This window comes from Lonchura striata, chromosome 2 (genome assembly GCF_046129695.1).
Source record: "Lonchura striata isolate bLonStr1 chromosome 2, bLonStr1.mat, whole genome shotgun sequence".
NCBI lineage: Eukaryota > Metazoa > Chordata > Aves > Passeriformes > Estrildidae > Lonchura > Lonchura striata.
In genome coordinates this window covers 71817581-71840653 of record NC_134604.1, presented here as the reverse complement: position 1 = coordinate 71840653, position 23073 = coordinate 71817581, and the positions used below count along the sequence as shown (strand labels likewise).

The 23073-nt window shown below is 40.3% G+C and overlaps 2 protein-coding genes and 1 long non-coding RNA gene across 5 annotated transcripts in view; 2 read left to right on the top strand and 1 right to left on the bottom strand.

Moving 5' to 3' along the window:
* LOC116183414 (uncharacterized) overlaps positions 1-6093 on the top strand; it is a 78992-nt gene extending 72899 nt beyond the window's left edge. The window contains exon 4 of the long non-coding RNA XR_004148043.2: positions 5881-6093. This is a non-coding gene — a long non-coding RNA (uncharacterized LOC116183414). The remainder of the gene's footprint in view (positions 1-5880) is intronic.
* Positions 1-6390, bottom strand: part of CRYL1 (crystallin lambda 1) — a 51227-nt gene extending 44837 nt beyond the window's left edge. The window contains exons 1-2 of the mRNA XM_021539960.1: positions 6228-6390; positions 3438-3545 (exon numbers count right to left, since the gene is read on the bottom strand). Coding sequence (XP_021395635.1) covers positions 3438-3545; positions 6228-6259 — 140 coding nt within the window. The 5' untranslated portion in view covers positions 6260-6390. The remainder of the gene's footprint in view (positions 1-3437; positions 3546-6227) is intronic.
* A 6133-nt stretch (positions 6391-12523) lies between these two features.
* The window catches only part of IFT88 (intraflagellar transport 88), a 39452-nt gene continuing 28902 nt past the window's right edge, over positions 12524-23073 (top strand). Inside the window, exons 1-14 of one of the 3 annotated variants that reach the window (XM_021539961.3) lie at positions 12524-12648; positions 13296-13389; positions 14351-14413; positions 14556-14612; positions 15455-15508; positions 15874-15937; positions 16014-16083; positions 17055-17145; positions 18216-18320; positions 19421-19523; positions 20146-20260; positions 20359-20590; positions 22105-22175; positions 22856-22942. In XM_021539961.3, the coding sequence (XP_021395636.1) occupies positions 13300-13389; positions 14351-14413; positions 14556-14612; positions 15455-15508; positions 15874-15937; positions 16014-16083; positions 17055-17145; positions 18216-18320; positions 19421-19523; positions 20146-20260; positions 20359-20590; positions 22105-22175; positions 22856-22942 (1202 nt within the window). In that variant the 5' untranslated portion in view covers positions 12524-12648; positions 13296-13299. Of the gene's footprint in view, positions 12649-13295; positions 13390-14350; positions 14414-14555; positions 14617-15454; positions 15509-15873; positions 15938-16013; positions 16084-17054; positions 17146-18215; positions 18321-19420; positions 19524-20145; positions 20261-20358; positions 20591-22104; positions 22176-22855; positions 22943-23073 lie in introns of those variants that run through there. The other 2 variants (XM_021539962.3, XM_021539963.3) reach the window with 2 other exon arrangements.

Sequence of the window (23073 nt, the reverse complement as noted above, 5' to 3'; positions counted from 1 at the left end):
CTAGATATGAAAAATTACATTTCCCAAGCCAGGCTACTACACCATGCATTCAGTAGGTCCAGTGTGGTATAAGGGTGTTCATTAGTTTGTTTCTTCAACATAATAAAAGGTTGTTTCATTAGAGCAGACCTTGAGATGTTCTGAATTTATATAAAAGGCAATGACTTCTGGGTCAACAGACTAAAAGACAACAACATAGAATAATTAAATATCACTTCTGCCATCAAAGAAGTATCATGTCCTTTTAGAAGTAAAGTGAGTGTTGCTTACTACTCAAACCCTGTTTTATTTGGAAAAGGGAAACTACAAATAATCATCTGTACACTTCAGTTTCTCTCCAATAAGTCATACCTCCATACACTAGAAGTTTGTGGACTGCAGACTAGAGAGGAATGAGTATGTTCCAAAACTAAAACAAAATAAACCACAAAGCCCCTAAGCCTAAAAACTTCCCTAAAAGTATTTGCTGTTTGGAGAGAAAAAGGAAATCAAATTACATCAAGTTCAGAGAACCAGTGACCAACTGGCTCTATCAGAAAGACACTCCCTTGCTGCTCTCCTGCCTGTTAGCACATATTACCTGCCCAAGCTCCAACTCTTATAGAAGTATCACATCAGTAAATCATTGTGATTTACTGCAGGTTGTGTGCTATGAAATGAGTGCAAAGAAGTTTGACCATATCTTGATAGATACAATCATTAAAATAGTGGTTGAAGAAACTGTGTAGTTTGTGTATTCTTGTCACGAAGACTAGGTTTTCCTTTTAACTGGAGTGTCACAATAGCCAAAATACACAAGTTAATTATAAGTTAAGATAATCTTATGTGAAAGGCAAAACTTGCCCTGAACTCAACTGAACTTGCCTTGAACTTACCAATAACTTGGATGAAGGGGCAGGTGCCTCTTTAGCAAGTTCACTGATGACACAAAGCTGGGAGGAGTGGCCAATACCCCAGAGGTCTGTGCAGCCCTTTAGAAGGTCTTTGACAGGGTGGAGAGATGGGCTGAGAGGAACTGTCTGGAATTCAACAAAGGCAAATGCAGAATTCTGCACCTGGGGAGGAATAACCCCAGGCACCAGCACAGGCTGGGGTGACCTGCTGGAAAGCATCTCTGTGGAGAAGGACCTGGGGTCCTGGTGGACAAAAAGGTATCCATGAGCCAGCAGTGTCCTCAGGGCCAAGAAGGCCAGTGGGATCCTGGAATGCATTAGGAAGAGCAGTGCAGGTCAAGGGAGGAGATCCTGCTCCTCTACTCTGCCCTGGTGGGGCACTTCTGGAGTGCTGGGTCCAGTTCTGGGCTCCTTGGTACAAGAAAGACACAGAGCTCCTGGAGGGGGTCCAGCAGGGGGTTACAGAGATGATTATAGTGCCAGAGCATCCCTCCTGAGTAGAGACTGAGGGAGCTGGGCTGTTCGGCCTTGAGAAGAGAAAACAGAGGGGACCTCAACAGTGTATACAAATGTATAAAGGGAGGGTGTCAAGAGGATGGACCCAGGCTCTCCTCAGTGGTGCCAAGCAATAGGACAAGAGACAACAGGCAGAAACTGAAAAGCAGGAAGTTCCACCTGAACAAGAGGAAGAGTTTCTTTACTGTGAGGGTAACTAAACTGGAACAGCTTGCCCAAAGATATCGTAGGGTCTCTTTGGAGAGGTCTCTGGAGCTTTTCAAAAGCTGTCTGGATACAAGGAGCTTTAGAAAACCCTGCTTGAAAAGGGAGGTTGGACTAGATGACCTTCAGTACTCCCTTCCAACACCCGTTTGGTGGTTCTGCAAACTCCTACAGGAGAACACACAACAGGCACATGACAGTACAGACCCACTTAAATAGCACTCTATCCTATTACACATGACATTCTATGCTTCATGTTTCCAAGCTTGAAACCTTGGAAGGCTAACATCCTCATGCTGCTATTAGAAAAATAAAAAATACGGGGCAAGTACTGGCTTTAGTGATGAACACCACAAAGCTGCCACCTAATAGACCAGAATCTCATTGTGGCTACCACTATGACAGCAACTCTGAAAAAACCCAAAAGTTTGTGTCATCTAGGTGATGCAACAGAGATGTTTGATCTAACATCTACCTGGAAAGAAAAAAATGAGGAGATAGATTTTCCCACTCTTCTGTTATCAAGTCTTTTTTAGCAGATTTCACTAGACATCACACACTGTTTAACTTCTGAACTCTAACAACTGAACTGATCTACAAGGGGTTCCTCAAGTCACTCTTGTTTGCTTTAAGGCTTGTTACAGAAACCAGTTAGGATGCAACACACCACAACCTTTTTTCAGGTGCACCTTACACCCCATACAGCTGACACACAAGCTGACATCATGTCCCTCCAAGGCATCATGAAGACAGAGCTGATGCATTTAGGTTGATGCTAATTGTGAAGTCATCTGAAGTCCAGCATTAAATGCCGATACAGCAACATAAGGTTGTACACAGAGGCACCTTATAAATGTACTTTCACCCTCTCACACAGGCAGATAAAAACTGTATTTTAAGGCCTGGCAAGAAGAGGGTTGCATAGGACCAAGCAGATATATTCCTTCTAACAAAGAACTAGAGGCCAATCAAAGTAACTTAGGAGTCAGGTTCAAAACAAACACAATGAACAGCTCTTCATGCAGCACGCAGTAAATCAACAGAACACAAAGTCCTTTGGTAAGGAGGCCACAGAAGGATTTATATCAGTTCAACGGAAGGTTAGAGAAATACTTGGAAGAATTCCAGTTAAGAGTGACTGAATAGAAAATTAACTTGTTGGCATTGACAGCTGGGGGAGGGGAGCAGACAGGCAAGACTTGAACTTGTAGCTCTTGTAGTACCAAAAGCACAAGGCTTTAGCCACAGTGCCATGCGCAACAGAAGAGGGCTGGAGGCCTGGACTCAACTGGTGCAAGCGATGTCACATTCACACCCTCAAACTGGCACTCCTTCTAAAGATGCTTCCTACTTCAACTGAGCAATGACACTAGCAATTTTTTCCTCTAGGACTCAAAAACACCAGTTTAAGAATTTAAAAACTAGTTATAAAATGCTAATCATTGTAGCTGGGCTTCTCAGCAATCCATCTTAACCTACCTCCACTTTGAAAGGGTCTTTGTTGCCTTTCTGTGGAAAAACTCTTATGTTCATATATATTTTAAACCTAGCCTATAAATAACCTAATGGTGGAAAGAATTATTTTAAAAATTTGAATTTAAACGTAATATCTTTAATAACGTAAAAATTAAATTTCTCTTCAGAAGTGTCAGAGACACTTGGAAGCACAGATCTTCTGGTCTTAACCTGTACTTCTAAGTTAAAGCCTTCTTCAAAGCCTAAAATCTATGCTCCCTGAAATAACAAGATATGGCTATTCATTCATAACTACAAAAATCCCACAGTTTCATCCTAACCCCAGTTATTTCAAGTCAAGTTACCTACCGAATATTTTCCAGTGCAGTTGTTAGTTGCTCTTGTGCAATATCATAAAGTTTCACTTTGAAGCCTCCAGCAGCAAACACCATGGCCCAGCTACGACCAATGAGTCCACTGAAAAAAAAATCAGCCAATTAATAAACCAGCATTTAATAGGGGTAAGAAGATCTTTGAAATAATTGCAAAAACCAAACCAGAGCTTGGACTCTTTGATATTTGATAATAAAATGAGTTGCATACTGATGAGAAACAAATCTCTCTAACAGAGAAATACCCTTTGCTGGCTGTGTATAGCAGCTTCTCCAAAAGCTGGAATGAAAATAATGGGGAAGAAAAAACCCACAACAAAACAGAAAAAGGAGAGCAGAAGTCAAACAGAAGGAACCACGACTTTGTGATACTGGACTCAATCACCAACAGTTTTGTCAGCCACAATCTTAACCTGGACTTGGTTAATGCATTTACATTAAAGAGCTTAAAAATAAATAAATTAATAAATAAATAAATTTGTTTGGCTCATAGACTGAAGACAGGCAGCAGTCCACTGATCCCAGAGTGCAGGATCCTGCTTCAGGGGTGATCAGAAAACTCAGGGCCCAGCTACTGAAGTCACAGATTCTCAGCAATTCAGAAAGCACCACAAGCACATGAAAAGGGAAAAAAAAAATCTCAACTGAGCATGGGTTTGGTACTATTTTTCCATCTAGCCACCTCTAGCACTACCTTTATTTTTAGATTAAGTACTTTATCATGCTGGATACACAGAGGAACAGTCTGTCTACATCTTTTGGTGAATCATATTACTGAGCAATACATGGAGGAAAACTGTAGTAACTGACAATTGTATCATCTCTCTTAAAGCGATGCAAGTTCCAACTTCATTAGATGTGTAGCAAGCAGCAGTCTTTTCAAATGGAAGCACAAAGGCACAGTGTCACAAGCTTAAGTAAACTAAAATCATAAAAAATTAGGAAAAAAAATCCATAACAGAGACAAGATCAGAACTTAATATCCATGACTCTTACATTGGGGGGTTTGATAATTACATGCATTTCCTCTCACTTCCAAGATCATTGTATTTGCAGCATTAAACTTTAGTGATATCTGGCAATTGAAAAATTCAGTGCCATTAGGGCATCAATAAAAGATTAAAAGGGGAGCAAAAGTCAGAGATAAAATAACAGGGCAGATGAGAAAAGAAGGAAGGAAAAACAGGAACATGCTCAGCCTTTGGTTTAACTATATCCTTTTTAAAAGGATCAAAACAGGAAGTTTCAGGAAATAGCAGAAATCAGTGGAAATAACTGTGAAAAAAAAGTAAAGTTTTGCATTTAGTGCTATTAAGCAGAGAGTAAGATCTCACTCAAAACCTACCATTTAAAAATAAACTACTTCTCTGTAGTAGGCCCAGAGTTCATCAATTCTAAGGCAAGCAACAGAACAAACTTACAGAACAGGCATGGTCAATGTCTGTTGCAGCCTCATAGTTAATAAGTATAATAAAATAAAAGCATTTGAATCATTTCAACTTGATATAAGCATATCTAATCTACCAGTATCTTTATAAAGTAGCATAACCTCTCTAAGTTGCATGTTTAAATTAAATTTCCTTAAAACACACAAAAAAAATCTTTAATACAGGCTTTTAGGATTGTGGGGTTTTTCTTTTGAACCACAGAAAACACAAAGTAAGTCAATGGTAGGCATCAGGCATGCACCATTACTGCACTGTACATGACAGCATCGCCACAACTCAATGTTAGCATATTTCACCCCAAGACAGTGCTCTTTGACACTTTAAGCACTGTCATTTTGGGCCCAGTGATAGATAAAGTATTAACAACCAGATCTGCTCACACAGCTTCTGCAGGTGCTACCAAAACCTGCTGTAGTGCCACAGGAGCCGCAACAGGCAAGAGCCCAACTCTGCTGACCCTTCAGACACACCTACAGTGAATACAATTTCCCTGAGTACCAGCAGTAGGAGCCAGTTGGGTCAGTGTCACACAGCACCACTCAGACTCCCATCCTAAGGCTTCAAGTGGTCTTGCTAATAAAGTTGGCTCCAGCCCACACTTGTAGCACCAAGGTACAGTGGTGCACAGGGGACTGTCACTATCCCACACCTATTTTCTCTCCCCTCCAGATTCTTGTTCAAGTAAAGAATTTTAGGTTCAGCTCAATGAGAGAATGAAACAATGTGTAGCCACACAAGCCAGAAATACTGCTGACTCTTGTGTCAAGTCAGTATTATTTCAGGAGTGTCTAAGGCAAACTTAGGAGTTTCCCGATATAGTTGACAAATAGGACGTTAAGCTGTGCTTGGATTTCTCCACTCCTCTTGCATTTACACACACACAAGGAATTGCTATGAAAAGGGACACTAGTCTTTCAGACCTAAAGGGTGACTCACTTCGGTAAAGATGTTTGTTTGCTGTTTGTTTTACAGTAGCACAGAGCTGTCAGAGGCTTAAACAAAGGCACCCTAAGCAGAAGAAGGCAGGTGCATCCCCCCACTTCCCTAGATCCAGCAGCAGCGCGCCCCCGCGGCTGGGCAAAACCACCGCCGGCCCCGAGCCAGCAGCTCGCTGACACATCCGACGGCTGCAGCAGCGGGGACAGCTGGGGCAGGGCCGTACCGACACTGAGCACCCAAACCCCTCCTCGCAGGCCGGGCCGAGCGGGGACACGGCGCCCAAACCCCTTCGCACTCCGCGGGCATCCGTCCTACAGGCGCCGCGCCGGAACCTCCTCCCTGGGGCGCCGCCGCCGCCCGCGGGCGGCCAGAGGCTTTACCTGCCGATGATGGCAACCTGCAAGGGCTCCATGCCTGCGGCCGCCGCGACCGACAGATGCGGGATGGGCAGCGGGATGAGCCACCTCGGCCCTGTGCGGGTCCGCCCCGCCCGCGGCTCCCTCCATGTCACAGCCGCCCATTGGCTCCGCGGCCGCCCCCACCCCGGGGGCCGAGCCTGCCCGGGCCGGGGCGGGACCGGGGCGGGACCGGGGCGGGGCCGGGGCCGAGCCTGCCCGGGCCGGGGCGGGAACGGGACCGAGCCTGCCCGGGCCGGGGCGGGACCGGGGCGGGACCGGGGCCGAGCCTGCCCGGGGCCGGGGCGGGACCGGGGCGGGACCGGGGCCGAGCCTGCCCGGGGCCGGGGCGGGACCGGGGCGGGACCGGGACCGAGCCTGCCCGGGCCGGGGCGGGGCCGGGGCGGGGCCGGGACCGGGGGCGACTCCCACGGCCGCAGCCCCCGAGTCCCGCCCCTCCTGCTCCCCAGGCGCGGAGAGAAAACATTTTAAATGCTTAATTAATATAAAAAATAATATTAATGTACTCTTTATATATTCAATGAATCTTTTTAAGTTTTCTTGTCTTTCTGAAAAAATCTAGCAGTCGAAAAATAAGACATTCGAACCCAGAATAAAGGTTTGATAGTTACTGATGAAGTTCAGTGAACTTTTATTTGGCTATAATTTAAAAGTTTGTTCAGTTTATCATTTCTTCTACTTTCCAAGAAAAATAAATAATGCTAACATTTGGTGCATCTGCCCGCTCACTGGCACTTTGCTAATTCCAATCACATTTAACAACGAGATGGAGATGTCAAAATTATATTTCCTAACAGCTTCATGAAGACTGCTCAACAGATAGCAGGTGGAAAACCAAAGTATTATCTCCTTGGCTTCCTGACCTTAACACCACCCATGTAACCTGAGATATGCCAGTAGCTGGGAAGTGTTAGTGGAGCAAAGTGGCAGTAAACTTGGGCATGGGAAGATTTAAAGCCGTGGGACAGAAGAGTGTAGCACACTGTGCCAGTTATGCTGCTCAGGGCTTATGTAGGCTGGCATAGAAAGCAGCATTTTAAGGTTTTAGCAAATACCAATTTTGCTCCTTTGAAGACTAATGCAAAATGGCATGACTAGGCACATGTTCTGAACACAAAGACCTTTGTATAGATGGAGCATAACTGAAGCAAACAATGTATACTTACTTTGTGAACTCGGGTTTTTACTTCAAATAAAAAAATTGTAAGTTGCTAGAACATAAAAGTAATGTCACCTGGGCTTGAGAAAAATGGTCTTCAGAACATTCAATTTAGAAGTACTTACCAGTTATTTTAATACTCTTTGACCTCCTGAGATGTGTATTTTTACCTTACTTGTCATCAGCAATAGACTAAGAGACAAAAGCCAATGGAGATCTACAAGCGGATTCAGAGAATTAAAAGCTCAGTTTGGTGTGTTGAGAGCTAATCACAGCTGTGATAAAATTACAGGGCCTTTTAGTTCTGGGGGTGAACAAAACAAGTCTATGGCAATGACATCTGAACTATATTATTATTGTTGTTGTTGTTATCCATAAATTAGTGACAAACCCCCATAGCTCTGCATTACTTAATCAAAAGTAGGGTATGACTGTGGCCATATTCCCCAGCTTCTGCAGTGATCAGACACACTGAGAAGTCCAAACTAGATCAAAAGAGGAAAGAAAAGTTTGCAAGAAGAAAAGAAAATATAGATAATTAAATTCTCAGAAGTGTAAGTCAAGGGAAGAAAATGTGACTTAAAAACAAAGTACAAGTTTAATTTTTATGTAATAGCATAAGAGTTTTAGGCCCAGGTCTTGCAGCCTCCACAAGTTAGGGACGGTGATTCTCCTCTGTCCTCTGCAGTTCACATGGAAAGGACAGAATGTGCTGTAAGCCCAGAAACATCAAAAACCATAACCAACGAATAACATGGTGAGACGACTTGTGCTTCATAAGGAAATGAAAAGTAGGGTTTGTACTGGCAGCAGAAGAGGCCCAAGTGGAGCAAATATGCACTCAGCAGCTTATGTATTCTTTCTTCAAAGCCAAATAGGGGTAGAGGCAGATTTGACTTGTGTTGGGAGCTGCACAGTTGATCCCTCTATGTTTTTAGTTTCTTTCTATGGAGCGTGCTCCTCTGCTGCCCCACGGGCAGAGTTGAAATCTGCTACTGGCCACAGAGGGGTGGATTTATTGCAGGGGAGAAGCAGGATGGCATAAAAAGGTCATGTAAGAAGTAAGGAGAAATAACTCTCACTAACTCTGAGCCATAGGGACATGGAATATGAAGGAGATGCAAATTCCCCCTTGGAGAAAATAAAGGAATGGTATGCTTTTAAAATACAGAGAGTGCTAGCCAGAGCTTTTAGTGTGGAATAAAAACAGAGGCATAGTTCACATTTGTTAAGTATTAGATCTGTTTAATACATCACTTGTTCACCAGAACAACCAGCAAGTACATTTATTTGGTAATGGACTATGATCTGTTGCTACTACATTCCTAATGGTTCGTGAAGTATAATGACTTAAAAAGATAGCTTTAGTTAATAATTTTATTGCTGTTCTGTAGAGTTTTAACTAATGGTTTGCATACTGTGTTATAACTAGTGGTTGTATTGAAATGATGTTAAAATTAAAACTATAATTTTAATTACTATTCGTAGTTCATGCTGTTAATTTGGGTCTTTCAAAGTGCAGATGGCCTGAAGCAAATACTACTAATATCGTTAAAATGCTGATTCTTAAAGAAGCAATCTAAAGGCATAAAAAAGTAAATAGTAGTAAAGTAGATGGTACTAAAGCACAATTCATCAAAACTAGATAGAATTATATAGTTCAATAGTAAAAATACCTGTTAAGAAGATTATCTTCCTGTTGCAAATGCATTTTAAACCCAAACTACAACATATGGTACAACAAAGAAAGACACATGGAGTGATTCTTGGGGTGTCCTGTGCAGGGCCAGGAGTTGGACTTCAATGATCCTTGTGAGTCCCTTCCAATTCACATATTTTATAGTTTTATATACATTATTTGTAACATATGTATCATTCATAATGAGGTTTTTCCGTTCATTTTGTTTTCAAATTGTATGCTGACTAGATGCATTAGTTCCCTGAGGAGCAGTTAAATGCAGCTTCACTGTTTGTGGCAGTCAAGCTACTTGAATGGTTTCTGCATGACAGCAGAAAATTCCAAAGACCTGGTCAGTCCAGAATTCAGTACTAGAAAATTATTTTTTTAAAGATTACAGTGGGAGAATTACATTTTCAATTCAGAAAAACACCAATTAGTGCTTGATCAGATGAACAGTTCAACTGGCAGAGCAAGGGTAAGGTACATAGTAACAGCGATTATAAAAGGTACACACTAACAGCAATTATCACAGGCAGACTGTGGCCAGTAACCCCTGAACCCAAATTAGTAGGTCCTGGAATAGTTTGTCTGAGTCCTTATTTGCAAAGTTACCACTGGAAAAAGACAGATACACCATGTATTGAAAGGCAAAGAAATTCCTATTTAAGAATATAGCTTCATGGTTTCTTTAATCTGTCCTAAATTTTCACTGAATTCACTGGATCAGGTACTTGATGTCTTGAATAGTGACTGAAGGAAAACCTGATCAGATTAGCAGTTTGCTTCAGCTGCACAAGTATGTAACTCGATGCCAGTCAGAGGACTGATGTAGGGCATTTAGTCACAGTTGTGGTTTAATCCAACTTAAAATGATCAGGACTTCAAAGCATACAATGCTACTTGCACTAGAGTAGATACTAAATTGACTCTTTTGGGGTTTCTTGTTTGTTTGTTTGTTTGGGGGTTTTTTGGCAGTTTCACTTTCTAGGTTGCCCTCTGGATTTAGCCAGTCATTTATGTCATTTTACATCATTACAGGCTTTCTTACTGTGGCATCGTCTTGCTAGATGATCTTATGATCACAACCCATGAGTAAAGCCCCTCGTTGCCACAAAGGATCCTGAGATTTTGTGGGTTTGTGTGAAATCTTCATGTATTAAGATGTATTTATACTTCATAGCACCAGAAAAACAAACAAACAAACAAACAACCCTGTAGATTGACACAACTTTTCAAAACATGAACAAAGTAATTGAGACTCTCATTTTCTTTGTGAGTATGTCAAAAGTAGCAGCTGGAATGCAAAGTCTCAGAACCTGGGCCAGGGCATGTTCCCAGTATGGTCAGAGTCCATACAGGCCAGAGGCCACTTAAGTCTGAGTGTATACACCCAATTTTGGAGGGCAAGGAAGCTTGACAAGCTTGAAGCAAGGAACATGGTCAGATTCCTGGACTGCCTTGGCACCACTTAATTAACAAATGAGATGCAGCGGCTCCTTGGCATGGTGCCTTCTCTTCACTGCCCTAAAAATTTGGGCTGAAACATCAGAATAGTGTGGAGCACCAGTATGCCCAGGTCCCCAGTACGGACAAGCTGGATAGCAGAGCTAGGTCTATTACCACACAATCTACCTATTGCTCAGGTACATATTAATGCATCTGGGGACAATGAGAAAAATCTAAAAACCATAGGTTCAATTATATATGAGGAGTCACAGGCAGAAAAGGAGAGAATATAAATGTATATCTTTTTCTTATGCTGAAGTTTATGGTTCGTGGCAAGTAATGCAGCTGAAAACTTTTCCCACCTTACGTCTGTTATTCTGCAAGCTACTTGTACTCCAGAAAATTCAGGTATAAATATTCTCATGTCCAAAGGTCTCAAGTCTCAAGTTTCTCTGTGAAAGTGGTTCATGCATGGAATGTGAACAGCCTAATGCAGGAAGTGATAATGTCTTAATAATTCTTTATGTTATCTTTGTTTCTCTTGTTGGGAGCCAGAGTAGAAAGACCTTTCACTCATGTCCTGTGCACTTATCTCTTCAGAAAGAACTTTGAGGATGAAAGGTGAGCAGCAGAAGACCCTGACATTGCATAATGCGCACAATCCCTGACGATTAACAGGGTGTTCTGACTGTATTGTAAATTGTCTTTGCAGCTTTCTTTATGCTATTGGCATAAGGCAGCAGGGGCTACAATTGGCCTCATAAAATGTTTTCTCTCTCAAAAATACCGCAGGCACGTTCAGAGATCCCTTCTCTATTCTGTTTTTAATTTAGGCATAGGAAACTTTTTCCAGAGTATAATGATTTGCCGTGGGCAAATCAAATGACACTTGTCAAGGTTTCCAAAATACCAAGAGAATGTAGTAAAGGCGTCAGGGAGAATAATCTTTTTAAAAGACACTAGGGATTTTTAAAATTTCGTTTCAGAGTCTATGCTTTACAGGAAGCTTTAACAACTTTAGCAACTTCCTTTTTTTATATTATATTCCTTTTTTATATATTATTTTTTAGTTCTTTAATTGAGCAGCAGCAATTTTCAGCAGCAAATTTCAGTTTTAAGAGCACACTTCTCAGCTCATTGGAAGAAACTGTGACGCTTTAGATGGAGACTGGATTGGAAATGAAGAGCGTGTTCAGACGTTTGTGGGAGTCTTCCTGCTGCTCACTAAGGCGGAGCGAGACGAGGGGCGGCTCCCGGTCTGCCCGAGCACCGAGGGGCGGCTCGCGGTCCGCCCGGGCACCGAGGGGCGGCTCGCGGTCCGCCCGGGCACCGAGGGGCGGCTCCCGCTCCGCCCGAGCACCGAGGGGCGGCTCCCGCTCCGCCCGAGCACCGAGGGGCGGCTCCCGGTCCGCCCGAGCACCGAGGGGCGGCTCCCGGTCCGCCCGAGCACCGAGGGGCGGCTCGCGGTCCGCCCGGGCACCGAGGGGCGGCTCCCGCTCCGCCCGAGCACCGAGGGGCGGCTCGCGGTCCGCCCGGGCACCGGGGAGCGGCTCCCGCTCTGCCCCCGCGGCGCCGCCGCCCGCCCGGGGCAGCGGCTCGGGCAGCGCCCGGCCCCGCCGCGGCTCGCCCCGCCCCGCCCGGCCGCGGTGCATGCGGGGAGCGCCGCCGTGTCCCGGGCAACGCCGGCCGGCCCTGGGCGCCGAGCGGGCCGCGGGCGAGCGGGGGGCGAGTCCCGCCGTGCCCTGAGCCGCCCCCGCTGAGGGGCTCATCGCCGCGTCCCCGCTGGAGGAACCCTCGGCGGGAGCGGCTCCGCCGCGGGGCACCGCGCACGGCGGGGAAGCGACGGGGAGCATCCTCCTCACCTCCTCACCTCCTCCTCACCTCCTCCTCCTCACCTCCTCCTCCTCACCTCCTCCTCCTCACCGCCTCCTCACCGCCTCCTCACCGCCTCCTCACCTCCTCCTCCTCACCTCCTCCTCACCTCCTCCTCACCTCCTCCTCACCTCCTCCTCCTCACCTCCTCCTCCTCACCTCCTCCTCATCCTGCCGCTGCCGAGGAACCGTGCGCTTCGTCCTGGCTGAGGCTCGCTTGCTGCAGGGCATGTACTTGATGTTATCGATGAAAGCAAACGTTGCCTTCTTGAGGTTTTTATGAAAACAGGTAGCCAGGCAAAGTGAGACACCTTAGTGTCTGCCCTCTGTGAGGGAAAGACCAACAGGTGAACACACCGTATTAGACAGGGAAATACTGGTGGAGAAAGACTTTGGAACCCGGGCTTCTTTAATGCTAGCTTTTAAAACCCGTTTTAATTGAAATGGCTTCATAACTGTATCTATGTTGATCTTAGAATGCAGGAAGGAGGGAAGGGAAGGAAAGGGAAGGTTTGAAGCAAGATGAAATACCTTTCATTAGACTTACTAGTATGGTTTGGCCTGTAAAGACTAACTTTTGAATATGAGTTATTGCAAACATGAACTATCTGACAGTGGAAAGATACCGTTCTAGAAGTAGTAATGCAATTACTTGTTACTATAATTTAGTTTTAATGATAAATGCCTTAAAACAATTTCCATAACAAGTATAAGTATAAAAAAGTATAAATCCGTGACATGGTGTCATTTAATATTGTTTATAGGTGAATCCTTGTTTTTATGACTAATCAAACTACTACTGTCCATATTATGCATTTTTAAATATTTGTATAAAACCACCAAGCTAACATTTGGCATGTTAAATATTTCACAGAAAAATGATGCAAAATGTGCATCTGGCTCCTGAGAATAATGAAGATGATCTCTATTCTGGATACAATGATTATAATCCCATGTTTGACACTGAGGTAAAGTATTTGCTGTTTCCCAGCTTTCCCATACATAGAATTTTAACTTAAAAGTATAAGATAAAAATTTATGGGTAAAATAATGAATAAGTTTACAACTGCTTTGAAGTGAAATTTACTTTATTTAGCAAGAAACATCTGAAGTTTCTCAGGGATCTTCTTGAATAGTTAATTCTTTGGTAACTTTTTGTTTCAACTAAACACTTGTGCACATTTTAACAGATCTAAAATGCTGTAATGGTTAGCATTTTTTAAGTATAAAATCATAATTATTTGTAGGCACATTCAATGTGGCGTGTCCCAGGCTGTGTGCAAGTTTTCTGACAAAAGAGACTCCTGAGTGGTCAGTAGTTCATTGATTTCCTACTGTGCTGCTGCTGGAGGATCTCACAGTAGAATGGAATCCTGCAGGCCTTTGTGCAATTGGGTAAAACATCTGGGATGTCTTAAAGTAGCCCTGCAGACCATTTGTGGATAACTTCTGGTATGGTGGAGTTGGGACAACAGTGATGACATTTGGTCCAAACCCACTAGCAAGGCTTGGCATCTTGTGTGAGAACCCAGTACCCAATTCATGGGAGTTACTGCAAGACCTGAGAGACATGACATGTTTCAAAGCCTGGCATTGTTAATGTCAAAATTCAAAAAGAGTGTAAGTATTTGATAAGAGCATTTGGATGGAAAAAGAAATTAATGTTATATTTTATGACTTCAGCTCTTTTATCGCTGTGTTTTTGGAAAATAATGAGTTTTTACATTTCCTAATCTAAAATAGAAAAAAAGATAGACAAATAACTGAACAAAAGGGTTTACTGACAATAAATTACAATTATGTTATCTTCAAGTATTTTGTGAAGAATTTTTGATTTTTTACCAATCTGCTTTCAGTAGTCTGGAGGTTGTGGAATTGTGAGTTTGGGTGTTGTGGTTTTAAAAGTATTAATGTTTTTATCTTTTCTAGGATTTAGAAAATGATGTAGCTTTTCAACAGGCAGCGAGAACAAGTCATGGAAGAAAATCCTCTGTAAGTACCTTTTAAAACACTTAACATTAATGTAGATCTTACTATGTAGAAATACTAATAATTGTCACATACAGGTTTTAATTGGCGGGGTTTTTTTGTTTGGCTCTTTTTTGTTTTGTTTTGTTTTGTTTTTTTCACCTAGGTGACTGCCAAAATTCCTGGTACATCAAGTCCAAGACCTCTAGCTACTGGATTTGGGGCAGGTTTTTGTTCTGTTGTATCCTTAATGAAAATGTCATTTACAAAATATAAATGTACCATTTAATTCCATGCACAAAATGAGCCATTCTAAATTAAGAATTTCATTCCAGTGAACTGCATCTTTTCATTGGTTTTAATTCACAACTTTGCACTTGGTCAAGGCATGGTTACTGGTTGTTTTTCTTTTCTCTGAACCATGCTGCAAATCTTCTGTACTGCATAAGGCATTAGAGTCCAAGGTACTAATTAGGTTCACTTGAAGGGGGAGCTGAATAGGTTGTTATTTGGGCTTGGAAAAGTTTTCTGGAAGTTAAGATGAAATCAAGTCTTGAATAATGCAGGTTCTGAAACATCTCCAGCTGAATCAGAAAAAGCTAGTTGTGTTCTTTGGTATACTTAGATGTATTGATAAAATAAATCTGCATGAAAATGTAACTTAAGATATTAATACAGTGACAGATTTTATCAGCTCTATGCAGAATTTTACTTAAGTATTTTGTGTAAATTACTTGTTCAATTTCAAGGTAGCAATTTCAATAATTTAACAATGGAAAGTATGCTGCCTCAGGTAATTTTCTATGTACTTCTTTTTAAAAGAGCTGGTGGAATTATCCAAATACATTAAAAATTTTGTTGTGAATTTGTGTTAACGGAAGTATTCAACATCTTTAAGTCTGCCAGGAATTGGCAGTATATTGCATATGAGTAATATAAATGGGAACTGTGCTATGAAGTTATGTGAGAGTTAGCTCAACTTTTAAAATTTATTGTTGAGAAGACTGTGTGTAGGCTTCTTATGCTTTGTGAATGACAATTTCAAACAATTATTTATTTTTGTAGTCAAAGGCACCTTTAACTTCATCTATGGGAAGACCTATGACTGGAACTATACAGGTAAAAGTTCCAATATTTACATTTTATATTCATTTGGAACAATGAATTTTTCTGATAAGTGTTTAGATACAAGTATTTAGAAGTTCATTGAATTAATACAAATTACTGCACTTTTAATTTTTCCTTTTTTGAACATAGTACTGTCAGAAAGGATGAGTGTATTGATGTGTGTTTTATTTGAACACAGATGTGGAAGCAATAACAATGTAGTACTTTCTAACACTAACATCAAATGAACAATTTGTCATTAATATAATATATATAGAATATATAAAAATTATATATAAAATATATAATTATGTCTGTATTGTCTACAACATAATTTTTAGTGAGATTATTCTAATATATCTTCTTCTTTATTTGAGGATGGGGTTTCTCGACCAATGACAGCAGTGCAAGCTGCAGGTTACACTAAAGCAGCTGTGAGAGGTATGGTTTGTAGAAACCACCAGCTGCCACAGGGAGATGTTATTTTACAGTTTTCAGTAATCTGTTAATTTTTCAGGTTCTTCATTTGATCCTCTTGGCCAAGCAAGAGGTCCTGCTTCACCTCTGGAAAAGAAAACTTCAGACAGGTTTGTTCAGTTCTGCATTACATTCTTTCAAAGCATTAACAGCAACAGAAAACCATCTGTGTGTAGAGCTGAAAAACATCCAGACAGTTAAAAAAAATCTTGAGGGGCCAAACTCTGAACTTGGTGGAATAATGCCAATAATGCCACAAACATTTTTTCATTTGGTTGGTTGACTTTCAGGAACATCTGATTTCAGTGATTTCTGGTTATGAGTCACTCAGCAGCCTGGGTGTAGGTGTTGCTGCACAAATGCTGTGATACCTACACATAATTGCGTAGGACCACGAAAGTGTGTGTGACATGCAAGGAACACCATGATTCTTGCAGCTCTTTGGGAAGAACTTGGGGGCAGTTGCCTGCTCTTTCTTCCTGTTCACTCTGAGATTGGCACTTGAGCTGAAATTTGCAGGCTGGTGCCAATGTTCGGGAATTTGCTCAGAAAATCATTGACCTTGTCAAAGTTCTGTACCCCAAATATAGCTATACAGGAATAGGGAATCCTCTGAAATGTTTGGTTATTTAGCAGTGGAAAAAGTCTAGAAGAACTAACCTTTTTGTTATAATCTGCATTTGCAAGTAGAGCTTTAGAATTACGTATGCAAATAAAGTTTCAGTCAATTGCTTTTAATATGATATTTCATTTCATTAGTGTTTGATGTGAAAGCTCATCTGTTGTTTTCTAGCTACTTCTCCTGAACAAATTTGATTTGTGAAATCTGCCTGTCTATACTGTTCTTGTGAGAGAATTTGTTTTCTTAGGTCTCTGTTCTCAAATTAAGGTGTGAATGTGATATCTTTGGACTATCTTCTCTAGGCATAGTTTCACACAATACTTTCTTTGATGAGAAAACCAGCTACCTGTGACATGTGATATGTCATTGTGTTGTTTTATTTGGAATATAATGTGTAAAAGCTTAGTGTTTGCAGTTGCATTACGTTAACTTTAGTGTTAATCCTTTTGTTTATTTTAGTTTAGAAGAGAAGATGAGGCAGTTGGAAAAAAAAGTTAATGAACTGGTTGAAGAAAGCTGCGTTGCCAATAGCTGTGGAGACTTGAAATTGGTAGTTTTTCTGAATTTCATTTAATTTCTGCTGTAATTTGTATAGCTAGATGTTTCAAAATGACTTGCAGTCAAATGTTTAAAATTATTAAAATAATTCTAGTTCTAAATTTATTATGACTCCTCTAGTCTAGTGATACCTTGCTTTGCTGGAAAAAAAGGGTAGGAGCTGTATTTCTGGCATATATATATTTGTTAAGATTTCAGTGTTACAAAAATTCCCTTCTGTGTGTGTCCATGGATCTCATCAGATGGGCCTGATGGATTCGTTGTACTGGCACAGTTCTGGCCTAGGCTAGCTAGCATTTGATGGTTCCTATGTATGATCAAATGTTACCATGGATAAGGAGCTGTTTCCAATGGACAGTTTGAATGTATTTGTTCTGTTATAGAGAATACTAGAGCATTGTTGTGCTGCTGAGTAGTGGTTAATTAACCAATCTATTTTTTTAGTTTTTCCTGAGCCACTTGCATGTAAGGTCAAGACTGCTCGTCATGTCAAAGGGTTGTTTCTTTGTGAAATCAGACAACTCCAAGGGTCCTATAGGATATTTGTTTTTGACAAGTCCAGCAGAATATCTATTTTCCTGCAAAAGTCAAAGTTGTTAACTCATTATCTGTGAAATAGCCAAGTTGGATTTGCCTCCTATCATAAGGACTAGGAATCAAACTGTCTTGAAGTACTTCTTCCACCACTGGCTTCCAAATAGCCACCTTGAGTAGTAACCATTACTTTCTTAATCATTGTATCCTTGTGGAGGCACACAGGACTGCTATTGGCACTTGCTACACCCAAAGTGTTACTTGTGCAAAGGATACTGACGCCAATCTGCAGAGAATTATAATAAGGTACATTATTACACAGCTAAGCAGACTTAAATAACTGTTTGCTTAGTTCTAATTGAAACCTCTTGGTGAGTTATAGTGCTTTTTTCAGGCATTTGGTACAGTCTGTAAACCAAAGAAAATTGTCATGAGTGTATTCTCTTCATACTTGTTTTGAATGTATTTTCATCATCTTGTGTCAGTAGATTCAAGGCACTTTAATTAAAGTCTAGTATTTTGTTTAAGGCTCTGGAGAAAGCAAAAGAAGCTGGAAGACAGGAAAGAGAATTGTTGAGGCAACGTGAACAAATTGCTCCTCCAGAAAGTATCAACTTAGACCTCACTTACACAGTAAGTCCTTAGAAATCTTCAGTGACTTAAATGTTGCTAAAAAACCTCCTGAGCAGAAATGTCAGTGGTTCCTGAAGAGCATATGTGTCTGTGTTGTAATGCTCCTGGCAGTGTAAGAGGGGATCCATTCATGTCATCGAGTCCATTTCTATGCAATCTCAAATGCCAAAGAAACCATGTAGTATATGTTAAGTGGAGAAGAATTTCCATGAATATATATTCCAGATATTTATTCACATGTAAAACCTGCATATCAACATACAGCAGATGCAGACCCTGTATTTCAGAAAGAAATAGCCTAGAGAGTGTAATATGCCAAAAGGAGAAAACAGAACAGGAAAGATAAGAATGCTGCCTTTAAATTGAACCATAAAGTGACTGAGAATGTGTTACATTAAATAGGGTATGATAATATTTCTGGATCTTAAAGCAGGTATCTAGATTTACACTCTAGTTTTCAAATAGTAAACTTTTTTTTTTTTGTTAAAGCATACAGCATGCAGAAAAATGCTTCAAGATACTTAAATTCATACTCCAAGTAGTGCTGTAGAGACAATTATTAACAATTAATACATTGAATTAGGAAGACCTGGAAATTTATTTTACCATGAAGGTCAGAATAAAGCTGTGGAAAAATGCAGAACAATTTTACCTGACACCAACAGAACTTCTTCTGTGAAACAGCAGTTTGGAAAAATTCTCCCCTTCTAAACTGAGTGACCACAGGCATTAGGATGATTTTCCACATGTTTGGAATCACAAATTACACACAATCTCTGAGAATTATCTTGTATGAATATTTTTTTAGTAACTTTGCATTATAGCACTATGGTTGCTTAGGTCTAAGGCCCATGTAGCATAACTTTGAATGCTAGTAATTTATGTACAAAAATAAAAGAACTACCTAGAATAAATAGCTTTTAAACTTGTTTCCTCTATATCACTTTGCAAGAACAAAGAACATTAAAGATGGGAAGCTTACAAGTGGTAAAGACAATAGTTCCAAGGTAAAATTAACTTGAAATTATCTACTATTAATTTAATTATTACTATTGAGAGGCCAATATATTTCTTGTACCTGTAATTTCAATTCTTTATAGGTTCTCCTCAATCTGGCCAGTCAGTATGTTGCTAATGAAATGTATGCTGAAGCACTGACTACTTACCAAGTTATAGTGAAGAATAAGATGTTCAGCAATGGAGGTAGGTTGTATCCCAAAGTGGATTAAAACTGTTAGTCAAGAATTCAAAGTGAGAAGTGCATCTGCATGGTGCTGATACTTAGAGAACACAGCCCTCATGTCTGGCTCTCAGAGTGGGTGACACATATTCGTAATCTCTGACTTGGAGAGACAAACCACATTAAATTATACTGACTCATGAAATCTTTCCACAGAATAACTGAACATAAAGACAAATACATAATTTTCTTATGCCACACATGCTATATGGTCTTCTCTAGTACTAATTTTTTCTCTTTTGACTTGGCCTTTCTCTCCTGAAAGTTTCTTTTAGTGTTTTGCATGTCTCTGAGACTCCTACACTGTTTTTTTATTCAGAGATGCCTATTTGCATCTGTCTTCCTGGAGAGCACTATAAATAATGTCATCCCTCAATTCAAAATCAAAATCAGAAAATCAGTTCTATTCTAGGTTTCATCACTACTTCATCTTCTCTCTCATCTCAAGTTAAACTCACAGAAGGCAGTTCTGTGCAGTGCTGCTTTAAAGGGGCATTGCTATTCTGTAATGAAGAGAAATTTTTTAGGAAGTTGTTCTACTCTGTCACTTTGAAACACTTGTAACTCATTGACTCCTTTTGATAGGTATACTGAAGGTAAATATGGGAAATATATATCTGAAACAACGGAACTATTCCAAAGCTATCAAATTCTACCGTATGGCTCTAGACCAGATTACTAGTTCCCACAAACAGATGAGGTGAGTTTCTTCTAGGAGGCATGGTTATGAAATACAAGTTCTGGATACAGTATGATTTCATAGCTAAAAATATAACCTAAACCTGCTTCCTTGCTTAGGATAAAAATAATGGAAAATATTGGAGTTGCATTTATTAAAACCGGCCAATACATAGATGCCATTTCTTCATTTGAAGAAATAATGAGCATATCCCCAAACCTGAAGGCAGGCTTCAACCTGATCCTATGTTACTTTGCTATTGGAAATGGTGAACAAATGAAGAAAGCCTTCAAAAACCTCATTGAAGTTCCCTTGGAAGTGGATTATGAGGACAAATACATTTCATTAAATGTAAGTTTGAAAAAAATGAACTGTGTCTTTATATAGTAAATCAGGAGAAAGAGGGAGAGATACTGACTGCTTGGACTGTACTGAATATGGAAATTTATGTGTATTTGAGTATCTGAAATAACTTTCTTACCAGCATGCATTTAGTGTGGCAGTACTGCTCAGGTATGTAAAATAATGAGAGAACATTTAAATCCCTTTATCCTCAAAAGAGATGATGTACATAAAACCCACACCACAAGATTGTCTTTGTAATGAATTTGTTGAAATTCATTTGGACTTGCTTACACAGCTCACTGTTTTACCATCTTCATTTTTATAAAATTTTAATGAAATATAAGGTAGAGTAAAGGCAACTAAACAATGAGTGGGTTAATACAAGTTTCCTTGAGTGCTAATAAAACTTGTAATATTGTAGTTTTATTTTGCAGAAGAAAACTATAGTGACATTTACAGATGCTTAGTTTAGTTTATTAGACTGTGTTGGAAACTGGACTTCCTTTGACTTTCCATGATGCTAAAGAGAGGAAAAAATAGTTAATAGGTTTAGGGTCACTCTTAGAAAAATCCTCTATAGAAAAATCAAGGCTTGTATCTTCTAGCAGTCTTTTTTTTAGTGATGCGAATCTTTCAGTCCTAAATATCAAATATATAACTGATCTTCAAACTGTTTGCAGCTTAAAAGTAGCCATTGTTTCCTATTGTCATAGCATAAGGAAATAAAATTTAACATATGAAGAATACAGATATATTTATTGATATATATATATATTTTAATACATTTTATATAATTTCTTATATTAGAAATTATATAAGAGTAAGGATCATTAAGCCTTTGATTAACTGAGGACTATGTAAGATCATTCATTGGAAAAAAAGCCTTGAGACTGCAGAAGTTATTTCTAAGGGTAAGCAAGCTATGCTTTAAATAGACATTCCAAGTTCTCTACTTTTTTATTAGGAGGTCAGAGAAAAGATCACAGTTTCCTTCTGGTCTTTATTTTTCATAAATCTATGACCTGTCCCAAATAAACAAGGAAGGGCTGGCTACCTAACATACTGTGCATAAATTCTTTTAGAGCTAACAGAAATGTGATGGAAACCATAAGATGATTATGCAAGTTAATGTAATGAGGAGGTAGCACAAGTCCTCATCTGCTGAATACCACAGCAGTTGAGCAAATGCTTATTTTTAAGCATGAGATTATTCTCACTGTGATCTGCAGCCATCCTGGTCTGATACACATGACAGGAACTACATCTCTTAACAACCTTAATGTGAGCTGTGACAACACACATGAGCAGAAAAACAGTATTGAAGTAGTTGTAATGCCAAATATCAGAGTACATGGTTAGAAAACTACTTTGAACTGGAGCTAACTTTTTCAAATGTGGAAAGAAAGTGACATTATAGACTATTTATTTTACATCAATTTGTGTTTGCAGTCACATTGTCTATAAAATAAACAAAATGTTTGTATGCTGGTATAATTTGCAGTTGTTTTGTCTCCCTCCAGGATGATCTGCATACGAATCTACTGATTGAAGCCATTAAAAATGACAGTTTAAGTCAAATAGAACGTGACAGGTAATGGTGGACTCTGTTCTTTCTTGACTGTGGTGCCTTGAATTTTAGCTCCAGGAAGGATTATCAGTCTTGGCACCTGTCCACAGCTCTTGTTAGTGAAGTGTTCTCCCAATTCTTAGGAAAGAGCTTGCTCAGAAGAATCACTTGGATCACTTAGTTCCGTGTACGCCCTAGAGTATCTACCCCAAATGTTACAGGGTACACTGCTTAAAACTTGCAGTGCTTGAGATTTTTAAAAAATACAACTAGTGTGCAGTGAAAGGAAAACAGAAAAAAATAAGAGCTTAATCAAGATAAGGGGGGTAGTGGTAACAGGGAACTGGTTACATTGACTTCTGAGATTTGTAATGAGTGCAGGAAGAAGCCAGAACATGTTCTGGTTAGTTTCTTTTCTCTATACATGTTTTTGAAGTGGTGACATAGAATTGTATAGAAGTATAGAATGGTTTGGTTTGGAAGGGACTTCTGAGATGATCTGGTTCTGCCCCCCTGCCATGGGTAGGGACACCTCCCACTAGACCAGATTGCTCAGAGCCCCATCCAACCTGGCCTTGAACACTTCCAGGAATGGGGCATCCACAGCTTCTCTGGGCAGCCTGTTCCAGTGCCTCACTGCCCTTACAGTGAAGAATTTAGTTCATATTTTTGTGTTGTATTTTTGTGGGTTTTTTTTCCTTTAGGAAGTCCTTGGCAGAGGAATACATCATGACAGCTGCTAAACTCATTGCACCAGCAATCGAGACATCTTTTGCAGTAGGCTATGACTGGTAAGAGTCAAGTGGGGCTTCTTTTTATCTAAACCATGTCAACTCTTGTGTTGGTAATGAAACCAGTCCAGAGATGGAAGCAGCCTGGGAAACAGTTCTCTGTGCAGCCAGGCTATTTTCAGTTTGCCTCC